The sequence below is a fragment of the Crocuta crocuta genome, unplaced genomic scaffold (genome assembly GCF_008692635.1).
Source record: "Crocuta crocuta isolate KB4526 unplaced genomic scaffold, BGI_CrCroc_1.0 scaffold14, whole genome shotgun sequence".
Lineage (NCBI taxonomy): Eukaryota > Metazoa > Chordata > Mammalia > Carnivora > Hyaenidae > Crocuta > Crocuta crocuta.
Window position 1 is genome coordinate 3,760,690 of NW_027530209.1, and position 15,004 is coordinate 3,775,693.

Here is a 15,004-nt window from a genome sequence, read left to right on the forward strand (position 1 = left end):
TAAAACTGTCATCTCTATACAATTGTTCAATTTGCCCTTAAATGGAAAAATCCCCAAGACATTCTCAAACACTACATACTTGATCCCTCTATTTACTTATTCTCACACCTGCATTTTATAACCATTTGCTTCATTTGACAAATGAGTGTTTGAGTAGGTCTTATAAGCATTCTCAAAACCAGTTCTTCAATTAGGATTTTCTGTACTTCCACTGCAGCCTTGAACTACTTAATAGTGAAAACCACAGGAAGCCATTACCTCTAAGTCATCATCTGGGATAGCTCTTTTCCACTTTACGTTCCACCTGATGTGTTCGTAGGCATTGACTACAACTTCGATTGCTTTGGGGCAAGAATGGCAAGCCTGGATCACCTGTAGAGGGGGCATACAGTTTTATTTGTTCAATGCACATGTATGATTTATTCATTCCCACAAAGACATCGAGGACTTGCGGATCTGTTAGGTTCCTCGGGCCCTGAAATGCTTTTGTGAAGTCTCATGCCTTGGAGTTTTCAAACAACTGCCAGCCCCAAGACGGATGGAAAGATTAATAAAATTACACCTTCCTTCGACATTCAGGAGCAAGTGAAAAAGAGGTGCTAACCAAGCAGGTGGAAGCCTGATGAAATGCACATCTTGCCCTTACAACTCTCACCCCTTCCCAACAGCTTCTGCATCCACCTGAACGCCTCCAGCTTCTCTCTGCAAATTGGTCCTGTCTCTGGAAGTCTTTTGAGTGTGGCCTATTTTCATTTCAAAGGGACCCAACTAGTTCTGCAACGTGTCCCACAACTGGTCCATAGGCAGGCTGTAGCAAAAGTACTCTTGACTCTGAATTTACTGACCTTTCTTTCTTTGCCAACAGACAAGCAGCCCAGCCACAGACTTTCACCTTTAAATTTTCTCATCGTGAGTTACACATAGGTTCCATTTCTCCCTTGAAACTCCCGAAAACTGTGGAGTCCTCTTCACTGGACGTGAGATGAGGAAAAAGCATCCCCCATCGCTGCCATTACAAGGGAGACATGCCTTCGCTGAAACAACTTTATCCAGAGAGTTCTCCCTGATTTCCCAGTCCCTTTCAGCCTCAGCCTATTGTTGTCGGGCAAACACAACACTGGATTTCCCCACCTCCTTTACAAGTTTGTCATAAGTGATAGAGCACCGAATTTCTCAGTGGGGGCTATTAAGTACCTACTGTCTTGAGGCCCCAGGCAGAAGTGAAACAGAAAGTTTATCAATCTAATGTCAAGTGTGTGCGTGTGTGCATGTGCGTGGTCACCCGAGTGTAGGGCCCATGTTGGGAAAGCGCTGATATTAAGAGCAGGTAAGATAGTGCCAGCTGAAGGTCCATGTGCACTGCCAGTCTGATGGGCTTGGGATTGACTTCACAGGCAATAGGAGGCTATTACATTTTCTTAACAAGAAAGGGTTGTATTCAATCAATTCATTCCATTAGGAGGCCTTTATTGAGCACTGTGTTTAGCAGTATGACAGTAATTCCGAGAAGTTTATGACCTGTTTTTTGTCTTCAAGGAGTTTACAGCCTAGTTGAAGAGAAAAGATATACATATTTCAAAGACAGAGCAATGTAAGCCAGGAAATAATAAAAGACTAACTTAAAGATCAGCAAGTGTCCCTTGAGCATCATGAGCAAAAGCACAAAGGAGAAAACAAGGAGATGAAGGGCAGAGAACAGTGAGGAGGCTGAATGGAGGTGTACCAAATGGATTCTCAGCTAGCTTCACTGTCAGGCCTGAGAATGAATGATAACGGAAGCTCTGAGAAAGAATAGTAGGGCTTAATGACAACTCAGAAATGGGGAGTAAAGAATGCAACTTTCAAGACTGAGATCAAGGGCATATGGGAGTACCACTGACAGAAATGAACAAGTTGGAAGGGTAGACTAATTGGGGAATGGTCAGATCACGGACAGGAGGATATGTCATATGGATGTCTTAATGTCAGTCAAAACTGTGCATGATAGCACTCCACTGAAAAGGCCAAGATGGAGGTGGAGACTTGTACATCATTAAAGAATGTGGTGGTGAAAGCCATGTGGCTCAGTAATGCTCTAAATGGGAATAAATGGAAACGGTAGAGGACCACAGTCTAAAGTTTGAGGAATCCTAATAGGCAGGAGAGAGGAAGAAGGAAAAAAGTTATAGTTATCATTTTTTTGAGGACTTATTATGTGCCAGGGACTATGTTAAATCTTTGCATATTTACCTGGCGCAGTCTTCAAACAACCTTATGAGATTAGCCCTTACTTATACCCATTTTACAGATTTAGAATCTAAGACAGAATGTTTAAACTCAAGGTTATTTAGTCGTCCATGACAGAGCTAGGATTCAAACTCAGGTCTGCGTGACTCCAAAAGTCAAAAGAAAACTGGACTTTTCAGAGTGAAAGTCATCAGGCTAGGAGAGCTTCTGAAGCCGGGTTATTACCAAAGCCATGAAGATTAGAGAGAGGAAGACAGATTAGCTACCACCACAAGACCTGATTAGAAAGCCAGTTCACTAAGAGTTGGGTGGATTAAAACAGGGAGGGATCAGCTTGTGGGAGACAGATAAAGGATGGATACACAGTTGTCACTAGGGCTGACCCATTCTCATTTTTGAGACCTTGATGTCATAACAGACACGGTTGTAGAGACCCCATAAACAACGTTCTCTCCTGACTTTAGAACCTATTAAAAAGTGAGATGAAGATGACAATCGAGATCAGAATGACATTTTTATTATTAATAAAACTGATGTACATATCATATGTTGAAGTATGTGGCCACATCAAGCTTCCTGACACTCGATCCCCAAATTAAATTTGCATCACCTAACTATAGGCCTCTGCCTGATGTAAAGAGGGTGTTCTGGAAGCTTACCACAAGTAAGGACCAAGAATTCAGGTATTCTCTAGGCCACAGTTAAGCAAGTTCAGTTCTTCCTCCCAACTCATCAGTAGGGTAATAGAATACAGTAAGGTTGGAGACAGAGGTGTGGGTGGGGGAGGGTTATTTTAGCAGAACTTCCTTACAAACACATGGGACAAAGGAGATGGCAGTTCTTCTCTCTTATAACAAATCAAAACCCAGCTCCAACAGCCAACGGGAGTCAGGAACAACAGCATGGTGAGACGAAGCAGGGTCATCAGAGTGGGGATTATAGGAAAGACAGATTTTTAAAGAATTTATTGAAGCACAGTTTCAAATCAGGAGGCATGGCCTCAACAGAAGACTGTGTCAGCCCCAGCAAACAGGCCAACCAGGGGCCTCAAGAAGTTATAAGCCTCAAGAGGTTTGAGTCAATGGTATGCAAAAAGACGTTCAATAACACGCTTAATGGGGAAAAAACTGTGTATATTTATATGTACATAAAATGCATTATAAGTTTTTACCAATATAATGTGCAGCCCACAATTTATGAATAATGAAATGTCCAATACTCTTTATTTCCAACCAATTCTGTAGAGCTAATTGGTTCCCAGAGAATGCTTTCCCTGATTTTGTATCAATTTTGTATGGACATTAAATTGCATTCATAGTCAAAATCTCTGTCTGCCCTTGAAGAGCACATGTAGTTCTTATATGAATGTTGATATTCTTATTATACAAAAGAGTGACTGTTCCACAAATATGAGACAATGAAGACAATATTGGAACTCATTCACCAATGACAGGAGTAATTTTTTGGTGAAATGCATAAATGTTTTTGAATACTAGAATCATATTTCCTCACTTTTTGGTGCTACATACTTGTAAAAAAATTTATTTCTTTATTTTGAGAGAGAGGGAGTGCACGCGCAGGAGACAGGCAGAGAGAGAGAGAATCCCAAGCAGGCTCCATACTGTTAGCACAGACCTCCATCCCATGACCTTGAGATCATGAGCTGAGTCCAAATCAAGAGTCAGGCTCTTAACCGACTGAGGCACACAGAAGCCCCCACACATTTAATTTCATCTCTATTAGTACCATTCACTCCATTAATTTCTTAGATCTGGACATCAACAAAGCAACAAATCAAGGTCTGGTCAGTAGAATTTGCTCATTTCTGTGGTGTAAATACTCCCGTCATGGCCTATTCATAGCTACTATCCTGAAGTCACTGAATGATGGTTGGTAAGAAATGGACAGTAACAAATCATTATATAATATTTCTACCACACAAATATAATAGATGCGTATAACATCAAGAGCACTGATATGTAGAGTAAAATGTTTAAGAAATATAAAGATGGGCACCTGGGTGGCTCAGTCAGTTAAACATCCGACTTCAGCTCAGGTCATGATCTCGTGGTTCATGAGTTTGAGCCCTGCACTGGGCTCTGTGCTGACAGCACAAAGCCTGGAGCCTGCTTGGCATTCTGCGTCTGCCTCTCTCTCTGTCCCTCCCCTGCTTGAGCTCTCTCTTTTAAAAATAAATAAACATTAATTTTTTTAAAGAAATATAAAGAAAATAATTAGGAAATAATGTGTTTTAAATACCTATGATCTTTGTTTATAGTATGCTTTATTTGTTGTAAGTTTATTTTATTTAATTTTTAATAATGGCTGTACTTAACAATCAGCTCGCACAATTCCTGATAAATTGTCACCTCTCATAAGCCATGGCGAGGCAGTTCCAGCATTCAGTTGCTTTCAATTGTCTCATATTTAAGAAGCACAATTATGGGGCACCTTTGTGGCTCAGTCGATTAAGAGTCCATCTTCGGCTCAGGTCATGATCTCATAGTTTGTGGGTTCGAGCCCCACGTTGGGGTCTGTGCTGACAGCTAGCTCAGAGCCTGGAGCCTGCTTCAGATTCTGTATCTTCCTCTCTCTCTGACCCTCCCCTGCTTATGCTGTCTCTCTCTTCCTCTCGAAAATAAATGAAACATTAAAAGAGAAAATTTTTTAAAAAGCACAGTTATAAGCCACAGACTAACAGTATCTATTGAAGCTCTAAATCAGTAAAAGTGGCTGGGCCCAAATGAACACAACATAAATACTTGCTTAATGCATAGGAACCACTCACATACACATTTTGGGCAGAGTGCCCAAAGCTGAGCTGCCGACCATGGCTTTTTCAGCCATGCCTAAACAAATAAAGAGCAATCCTGTATCATCAACCCATAACGGGGTAAGGAGGAGGGTTGAAGCCAGAGAGCCATTGCTAAAGGACCTCTGAAGAGCCATTATTTTTATGTCTACAAAAGTGTAGCTAGAAGAACTTCCATCTCAGTACTTGGCTGTTAGGGTAGTAATTTTTCAGCATCCTGGTCTTAGAAAATTGAAGCAAATGGGGCTGCTCTTTTCTCTCCAGCTGGGATGAGGTTGGCAGTTCCAGGTGAAAGAGACCGACAGAACCTGAGGCTGACAAGTTTAATCTTTACACTCGTTATGAACTCCTAACACAGCATCATAGAACGTTGGAGTCCCAAGAGACCCTAAAGATTATTCAACACACCCGCCCCCAATCTGGAGAAGAGAAAATTGAAACCAGAGAGGTACATAGTAAGAGGAAGCATGAGAACTTAATCTCAGGTCTTCTTAATCTGAGTTTAGTGCTCTTTCAAATATATTCTGATTACCTTATTTCAAATTTTAGATAATGGCCAGTGAAATTAATAGTTTAAGGACACAAATCTCATTGCACTGATATCTTGAAACAAGAAACACTCTTTACTGTAATTACGTGAGGCTGAATTTTGTTGAAATTTCAAACTCATTCGCTTTTAAACGTAAAGATGTTGCTGCTAACATAAAAATGGCAACTATCTGGAACTCCATATTTACATCCTTTTCGAAAGCCCTCCAGACAAATCCTTTCGGAAAGGATGATCCGTGGTGAGAAGTACACTGCTAACCAGTTGCTAATCCTAAACACAGATTAAGTGTAAGAGTTACTAGTATAGAGACGATAGCTGAAAATTAACCCAAGGCTTGACTCAAAAATATACTGGAATTGTAAAAACAAAAAGTATAAAAGTTTGGAGAAATGAGACACTTGTAATGAGGCTCTGCACAGGTTTAAGGGTTCACTCAGAAACCTGGCCTCTGCTCTGCATTAATTCCCTGGGCGCACTCACTCTACATGCACGGGAGCCACACTGGTTATATTTAAAGACAAACTGCTCACAAACCCGACACAGGTAATTTGTCCCCAGATATTCCTTACTTTCCCCTTCTGCCAACACCTTGATCACAAATGATCAACATCTTGCAACACATTACCTACTTCCTGACTAGGGTTTGCAGACTGAACAAATGATAGTAATACAGACTGCCAGGTTAAATTTGAATTTCAGATCGGTAGTGCAGAATTTGTAGTGTAGCCATGTCCCAAATATTGCTTATCATATACCTTTTATGTTAAAGGTATTAAAAACTTGTTTATATTAATGACTACTTATTAAATACCTAAAATTCAGATTTAACTAAGAGTCCTATGTTTTTTCGGCAACGCTATTCAAAGCCCCTGTTCAGAAAAAGTTCCAACTAAGTTATGGCCACAAGAACATTATCCATTCATAGTTCAGGAGACTACTTCACACATCTGGTGCCTCAATTTGCACCTGGCATACTCCCATATATCACAGGGAGATAACTTGCCACCTTTCATGAGGCTAAAAAAAAAACCTTAAGTAGTTCTTAACCTGCAGTCTTTCAATGCACAAAGTCCAAAACTCCCACTGCTGTCCTTAGGTTTCGCTGACACTGACCACTGAGTTTTCTGCTGACAGGAGATGGTTGGTTCTCACAGCAGGAAACGCTCCTCTGAGGAGCCTGACAGCTTCCCAGCTCCCTTCACTGGCACACCAGGCTTCTTCCAGAACTAAGACAGTTGGACACACCGTCTTCAGGCCTCAATAATTATTACACAGGAGACAACAACGAAAAAGATCCTTAAGAGACAGCAAACCCCAAATCATCGCAATACACGGACTCTCAGGAACCTTGACCATCAAATGAGAAAGGATTGTTGGGGACCGAAAGGGAGAAGCTTCCGCTCCTTCCTTAGCCTGGAAAACCAGAAGACGCCCAATGCACTTCACTTTCTGCCTCTGGGGTCTCTGTTCTCTCTTCATGGAAGAACAACTGGACAACAATTTCTTCCCATGCTGGTGGCAATTAGAGACACCTTTAGATACTTGCCCTCATCATCTGACTCCTGAAAGCACAGATTAAAAACCAGAGTCAAGATACATCTTCCTGCCACCCTTCCCCTACAAGTGCCACCTCTGTAAGCCACGTCAGCAGAGAAACAGACTACCTCTGCCCTTTTATGTTGATACATCTGTGCAGAAAAGTACTTAATGATCAAAAAACCTGGTTGTATTCTGGGCTTCATTTGCAGCCTTGTTCAATGGCAGGAATCATCCTTTCCTCTCCCAAACCCTCCCGTACCTTTCCCTCCCCTGGAAAAATGTCTTTCTTGCCCTACAAGAAAACCCAATCTTGGCTCCCTGGGGTGTCACTTCCTTCTGAATTATGCTGAGAGAAAAAAAATCAAATGTCCTTTTGTACCCTGGAAAGCAATTGCAGACCCTATAATTCTTTTTCCCCCTTATGTAATTTATACATTGGCTTTCAGTGAAATACACCCTCTACAAATTTGCTTTGTATTTGGAAGACAGCATCTCCAGCTCTGACCTTGTTCCTTGTAAATAAGGAAACTGAATTCCCCATCCACAAGAGAACAAATCACTTTATCTTCTGGATAAATGAGTCAGTCATTTACTTGTCGTAAAGATGACTCTTTGGAAAGTCAGGCTGTGGAGTAGTTGTGCTAAATCACTTTGAAGCATCTGCATAGTAAATTGAATAGTTTTTCTGTAGTTTTCCTTTGGTAGGGGGCCAGTGCTCTCACACTGTCTGTTGGGTAGCAACAAAAATGTTTATAATACAAGTCTTGAACCGGTAGCCAATTCTAACCTAAATCTCTTTAGCATATGGCCAAACTGGAGGAACTCAGAGTAGTGAAACACAACGAAGAACACGCTAACTTTGGATAATGTCCTTGGAACACATCATCGTACACCTATTTTACAGGCTGATGGAGTCACCAAAGTTAGGCTGGGAAGAGCGACTCCCACAACAGACCCAGCGTGCATTTTGGGAGGAGGAAGACCAAAGGAAATCATTTTGTTGAGTACCACTACGGGGCTGGATGGTTAACATATCTTACTTATTCCTGAAACTTTTTTGCAAAGTTGAATTTTTACCTTCATTTTTCAGATGGGGACATTGAGATATGAGAGATCAAGGGCTTGTTCAAACGTCATACAGCAAGTTAACGGCCAAGCCAGGACTCATCACCAAGCCTCTGCCTCTAACCCTCCTCACTGTCACCTCTCAGAGGAGTGCCTTTGTGAAAAGAAAGGGATGCTCTTCGCATTCGCAAGACTTCTCGCTGGAGAACAGAAGCTCCACGGGAAGGCCCTTTCTCCTTAATCTGGCTCTCAAGGGGGAATGAGAAGAGGGCATTCTAGTTACTTTTGCAGAGACATGGTTCACCCACCCTCAACCAGCAGTGAGTGTCAATTAAAAATCTCTGGACCGTCTCACACATCGTCTCTCCTGGTTGGAGAGGCCCCTGTGGGTAAACCAGGCCCGGAGCCCTGATTCTACTGATCAAGAAATATATAATAATAGCGATAGTGATAGCCATCACTTCTTTCATGGTTACCCCAGCCCTGGCACCATGCCAACACTTCTCAAATATTATCATTTAATTCTCAAAATAAACTTAGGAGAACGCTATTATTTTTTTTTAATTGTTTACTTTTAGGTATTTATTTTGAGAGAGTCAGAGTGAGAACAGGAGAGGGGCAGAGAGAGAGAGAGAGAGAGAGAGAATCACAAGCAGACTCCGCACCATCAGCACGGATCCCAACACGGGGCTTGAATTCACGAACCACAGGGTCATGACTTGAGCCAAAGCCCAGAATCAGGCATTTAACCGACTGAGCCACCCAGGTGCCCAGAGAAGGCGATTATTATTCACAGTAAGGTGAGTTGAGAACAAGCCACCCTTGGAGTCTCCGGGGACCTGCTGACTACCCTCTTCTCTACCTGGCACCTTAGGACACAACCTCACCTTGTGGAACTGTGGAGGGTATATTCGAGCAGCCCCATGGTTCAACAGTAGTTGGTAGCAGATCTCAGGCTGGGCAGCTGGGCGCACAGAGGTGACCTTCAGCACGTACTGAATGGCAGCGCAGCCGTTGATATCCATGAGATTGGCTTCGGCGCCGGCCTCCAGCATCATGTGCATGAGCACGTGGTCACAGTTCCAGGCCGCCTTGTGCAGCGGAGATTTGAAGTCGTCATCCCTGGCGTTGACCTCGGCCTTGTAGTCGAGAAGCATGCGGCAGATGAGGTGGTGATCCCTGCTGTACTCCTGCTCTTTAAAGCGGAGGGCCCAGTAGGTGGCGATAGCCAGCGGGGTCTCCATGTGGGCGTTCACGCTGTCCACGATGGCCCCGTGCTCTACATAGAAGGCCACCAGCTCCGGGAGGCCGAAGTGGGCAGCCGTGTGCAAGGGTGTCTCCTCATCCTGGTTGTTCGTCTTCATGTTCACGTTGGCCCCTAGAAAGGGAGATTGAGAGAGACAATTACTCAAACATATTTTGCCATTGTTCCCCAAGTTCAAGACCCCGCCCCCTCCCCAGCCACCTTGTGATCCGTTCTTTCCAGGGTTTACTTGTTGATCCCCAGGGAAGCCAGGCGTTTGAAACAAGAGTGCCATCTCCTGGACAGCCAGCAAATGTACCGGGGTTGGGTAGGGGTAGGGAGAGAAGGGAGGATTTCCGCGGGAAAGCTGGAGCGCAGCTCCCTGGGTTGTAACTCTTTTTTTTTTTTTTTAAATGTTTTATTTATTTCTAGGAGAGAGAGAGATAGCGTGAGCAGGGGAGGGTCAGAGAGAGAGGGAGACACAGACTCTGAAACAGGCTCCAGGCTCTGAGCTGGCAGTCAGCACAGAGCCCGACGCGGGGCTCGAACCCACGAACCGTGAGATCATGACCTAAGCAAAAGTCAGACGCCTAACCGACTAAGCCACCCAGGCGCCCCCCTGGGTTGTAATCCTTACCGGCAGGTGGGTTGGGAAGGACAGCGTGATCCCTATAACTAACTAGCTTTTGTCGATAAAATAGCAAATATTAGTGAAAAGATACCTTTGAAGCTCAGACAGTTGGCTTTAAAAACCATCAATTTCTTGGAATATTTCACAAAATCGTGTTTTTCTCTTTCAAAGCTGGGAAACCTGAAAGTTTGGTCCAATCAAACTTTAGTGTTAGGAGCTTGCCCAACTCTGACCGAAAACAGCAGGTACCCACCCAAGTGTAAGGCCCCTTTGGAGTACAACTGTGGAAAAACAAAATACACACAGTGACCACCAAACTAGCCGAAAGGTCATATTTTGCTTGGAAAGGGGTAGAAGCCAGAATAATAGAAATACTCATTGAAAGAAAGATGGTGACTTCAAGACATACTTGGTTTATGGTTGATAATGGCTGTTAGAAATACAAATTTGTAGTATTTGGAAAGCCCCACAGAAATTATTTAACCAAACCCACTTATCCAACACACCAGGGAACTGAAGTGAATTTTATTTTTCTGACAGAGAATGTTAAGCACTAAAATGGTCAACTTAAGAACCTGAAATTTTCCTTCTCTGCCTAATTTAATGGGGTGAACGCAAGGACCCCTGGGGGCCTACTCTATAATCAATTTTACGGGAAGTTTTTATAGCTACTTCAAGTACAAATCTGAAAAGGTATTATTATTACTATTGCTATTATTATTATTATTTCAGCAACTAATATTTCTTATGCACTTACCATGTGCATTGTTCTGAGCTAAATGCTTTCCATATAGTGCCTTGTTAAATCTTTTCAGCAACCCTTTGCAATAGGTGCAATTTTTATCCTAATTTTACAGATGAAGAAATTTGTACTTAGAGAGGCTAATAACTCCATCAAGCTAAGAAGCAATGGAGTAGAGATTTGAAAGCAAACAGCCTGGCTTCAAAATCTCTTACTACTATCCCATTCTACCGCATTTTTGTAGAAGATGTCTTTTCTGTGCGTTGCTCTTTTGGTACTTGAAAAGTTGAAAGTAGTAGAGAAATCACATTGCATTTTGCTAATTTTTAAAAAATCGGTTTTCTACATATTGCTCCTTTATGCCTCCTTTTTATGACATCCTCTGGTCGCGTGGAACCTGCTTGAGAAAGGCAATATTTCCACAAACATGTTCAGTATCCTATACAAAATCAACCCCCCAGCGAGACCTCTGGGAGCACATTGTTCTATAAACTCTGAGGCTGTGCGTACTCCCAACTTGCAGAAAGCAGAATTCTAACTGAAGACGGTCTTGCACAGAGCCATCTGTGTTCATCAGTATTCCACCCCTGAGAAATTCTGGGTCAGGTGTCTTCAGGTCAGCCCTTCTTTGCTCTGTAGAGAAATGGAATGAATAAGAATGTCTTCCCAGAAGCCAAATGCGAGGTCACTTCAGACACTGGAGAATTTCCAGTAAGGAAAGGAATCAAAGGGTCAGGATGAAAATTTTACAGGCCAACGTGGAACAAACCACATCCTTTATTTTTTAATGTACTTGGACCTTTACAGTTGATCCTTGACCTGTTGGTACAACTAGATATGCTGCATAGTTTTCTTTTCTGAATTGATCTTTATTTTTTATATTTGAATTGTATCTTTGAGTAACTTTTCCAGAAAATATATAAAGTAGGATGAGTTGAGTACTTTTTTATTTTAGATCTTGTGATTTATTCAGAAATTAGACACCATAAATACAAATTCCTGGACCCTTTTAACAAATATTCCTAATGTGAAAATACAATGTGGGGGTGCCTGCACGGCTCACTTGACTGAGCGTCTGACTTCAGCTCAGGTCACGGTCTCACGGTTCGTGAGTTTGAGCCTCGTGGCGGGCTCTGTGATGACAGCTCGGAGCCCGGAAGCTGCTTCGGATTCTGTGACTTCCTCTCTTTGTTTGCCACTTCCCCGCTTGTGCTCTCTTTCTCTCTCTCTCTCATTTTCTTTCAAAAACAAATAAATAAACCTTAAAAAAAAAAAAAGCAAGCAAACACAATGTGTTAGTTTCCTAGCTCCTCCGTAATAACAAAGCACCACAAAGTAGGTTGCTTAAAACAATGGAAATGTGTTCACAGTTCTGGAGACTGAAAGTCTGAATTAAGATGTGGGCAGGGTCGGCTCCTTCTGAGGGCTTTAAGGGAGACTCTGTCTCATGCCGGTGTCCCGGCTCCTGGGGATGGCTTGTCAGTCTTTGGCATTCCTTGGTTTATAGGTGTATCACTCCAATGTCTGTCTCCACCTTCTCACGGCCTTGGGTGTGCGTCTGTGTTTCCACAGGGCTAGCTTCTTGTGAGGGCGCCACCCACGCTGCGGTGGGGTCACATCCTGCTCCTACTCAGCTAACTACCTTTGCAACAACCCTATTTCCAAACAAGATCACACGCTGAAGTATTGGGGATTAGCACTGCAACATACGGTGAAACCTTGGTTTGCAAGCCTAATTGGTTCCAGAAACATACTTGTAATCCAAAGCACTCATATATCAAAGTGAATTTCAAGAATCCTTGGCTCAGTTGTGATCATGTGACATTTGGCGTCACGTACTACTCCTATTACAAGACATCACTCGTTTATCAAGTTAAAATTTATTAGAAATGTTTGCTCATCTTGCAGAACCCTCACAGAAAAAGTTACTTACACTCCAAGATTTTAGTGTATCTTCTTTTGGGGAAGGGGGGGATACAAGTCAACCCATAACATAAAACATGCATTACATATTATATAAAGATATATATTGTAAAAATATTGTAAAGCCGTCACCCACAGAATCATACCCCAGGTCAAGAAATGAAACACCCCCCCAGAGCCAGAGAAGACCTCCACTTTCCTACTATCATTCTCCATTGCCAGAGGAATCGATTATGCATTTCTTTAGAGTTTTGCCACCTTTGTATATATCTCTAGACAAGACAGTTTCATTTTTTTGAACTTTATGTACATGAAATAATAAACGCATATTCTTCTATGACTTGCTTCTTTCATTCAACATTATGTTTGTGAAAATAAGCTATGTTGTGATGTTTAGCTGTCTTTTGTTCATTTTATTGTGTTCTGTCTCACTGCGCAAGAAATGCACAGTTTAGTCATCCCACTGGTGTTGGAAATTTCTAGTTTCAGGCTATTCCCAGTACTGCTGCTATAAGCTTTCTTGTACATTCTTGTACTCTGGTGCTCATGGGCAGGAGTTTCCCTGGGTTCTAGACCTATGAATGGAATTATTGGATCATTGGGTATGCCTATCTTCGACTTGAACCCTATAAGCTATGCATGAGAGTTCTTGTGCCACATTCTCATTCATGTTTGGTATTTTTGGGCTCTTTAATTTTAGCCAATCTGCTGGGTGCATAGTGATATGTCATTGTGTTTAAATGTTTGTTTCTCTAGGGGCGCCTGGGTGGCTTCGTCGGTTAAGCGTCCGACTTTCCCTTAGGTCATGATCGCGCGGTTCGTGGGTTCGAGCCCCGCGTCGGGCTCTGTGCTGACTGCCAGCTCAGAGCCTGGAGCCTGTTTCAGTCTGTGTCTCCTTCTCTCTCTGACCCTCCCCTGCTCACGCTGTCTCTCTCTCTCTCTCTCTCTCAGAAATAAATTTAAAAGAAATTTAAAAAAATGTTTGTTTCTCTAATTAACAATTCATTTAGACAAATTTAAATATTTTTATTAACCAGTAATGCCTTTTGTTTACTCTTATAACCATTTACATGTTGTTTATAGAATTACGTTAAACATCATTTAAAAGTAATTGCATAATAGTAACTATATAACTCCATGCAGTGAGTTTGCCCAACTGTTGGATACGATTGATTTTTTCCAAAATTGAGATCTTACCATTAATGCTACGAGTAACAAATTTGTATGAAAATTTTAGGATTATTTCTCTGGCATAAATTTCTCCCCACATAGAGTCATTAAGCTGAAATGTGAGAACTGTTTTAAGGACTTTTATGAATGATTGTCAAAAGTTATGTAACTCATTGATGTATAGCAGTGGCATTTCATTCACCAGTATGTTGTTATATAATTTTAATTTCTCTTTTTTGCTAGTTTGGAAGTAAAAAATGCTTCTTTTTACAAAAAATTGAGGGGCGTCTGGGTTGCTCAGTAGATTAAGCGTCCAACTTTGGCTCTGTGCTGACAGCTCAAAGCCTGGAGCCTGCTTCGGATTTTGTGTCTCCCTCTCTCTCTGTCCCTCTACCGCTCACGCTCTGTCTCTCAAAAATAAATAAACATTAAAAAAAAATTTTTAAATCTAATCTAAGTGCATTTGATTATTAGAGTGTGAACACTTTCTCTGTAATTATTAACTAGTGGTATTTCTTCTTTAGCTAATTGTCCAAAGTTTTTTTTTCCTTTTATACACTAAAGCCTTTCTGTTTTGTTTACATTTATAGGACTCCTTCATTAAATTAAAATGTAGGCCTACATTATCACAATTGCTACACGTTTTTAACCAGCTTATTTTGCTTTTTCTTAAATACATGATGTTAACTTTATTATTAGTATTTTTTTAATATTAGAATGTACTGTTTCTCTCAGAGGTAGCATTGCTATCCGGATTAATTATAATTTTTATAGTTTTTAATAGATTTTTAAAATGTTTAACATTTGATTCTCCTGGAACTTATTTGAGAGTAGACAGCAATTTAGGAAGAATTGACGTTCTTAAAACATAGAGCCTCTTTGTACAGAAACCTGCTCTATTTCTCCAAATGGTTTTCTTTACACTTCATAAACTACCCCTTCCAAAATTTTGCAACAATTTTCATTCTAGGGGATAAATTATTTCATCCTGGGGTAAATTATTTCTGGAGTAAAGAAAATTTAATGAGAGAGGGCCCTTTATGAACTTTTTAATTTATGTAATTTTAATTTAATTATGTACTTCTCCAGAACTTCTCTGGAAT

The 15,004-nt window shown here is 41.5% G+C and overlaps 1 protein-coding gene across 1 annotated transcript in view; it reads right to left on the reverse strand.

Annotated features, from left to right (window-relative positions):
- Positions 1-15,004, reverse strand: part of ASB4 (ankyrin repeat and SOCS box containing 4) — a 57,385-nt gene that overhangs the window by 1,098 nt on the left and 41,283 nt on the right. Inside the window, exons 3-4 of the mRNA XM_077765372.1 lie at positions 9,080-9,570; positions 259-372 (exon numbers count right to left, since the gene is read on the reverse strand). Of these exons, the coding sequence (XP_077621498.1) occupies positions 259-372; positions 9,080-9,570 (605 nt within the window). The remainder of the gene's footprint in view (positions 1-258; positions 373-9,079; positions 9,571-15,004) is intronic.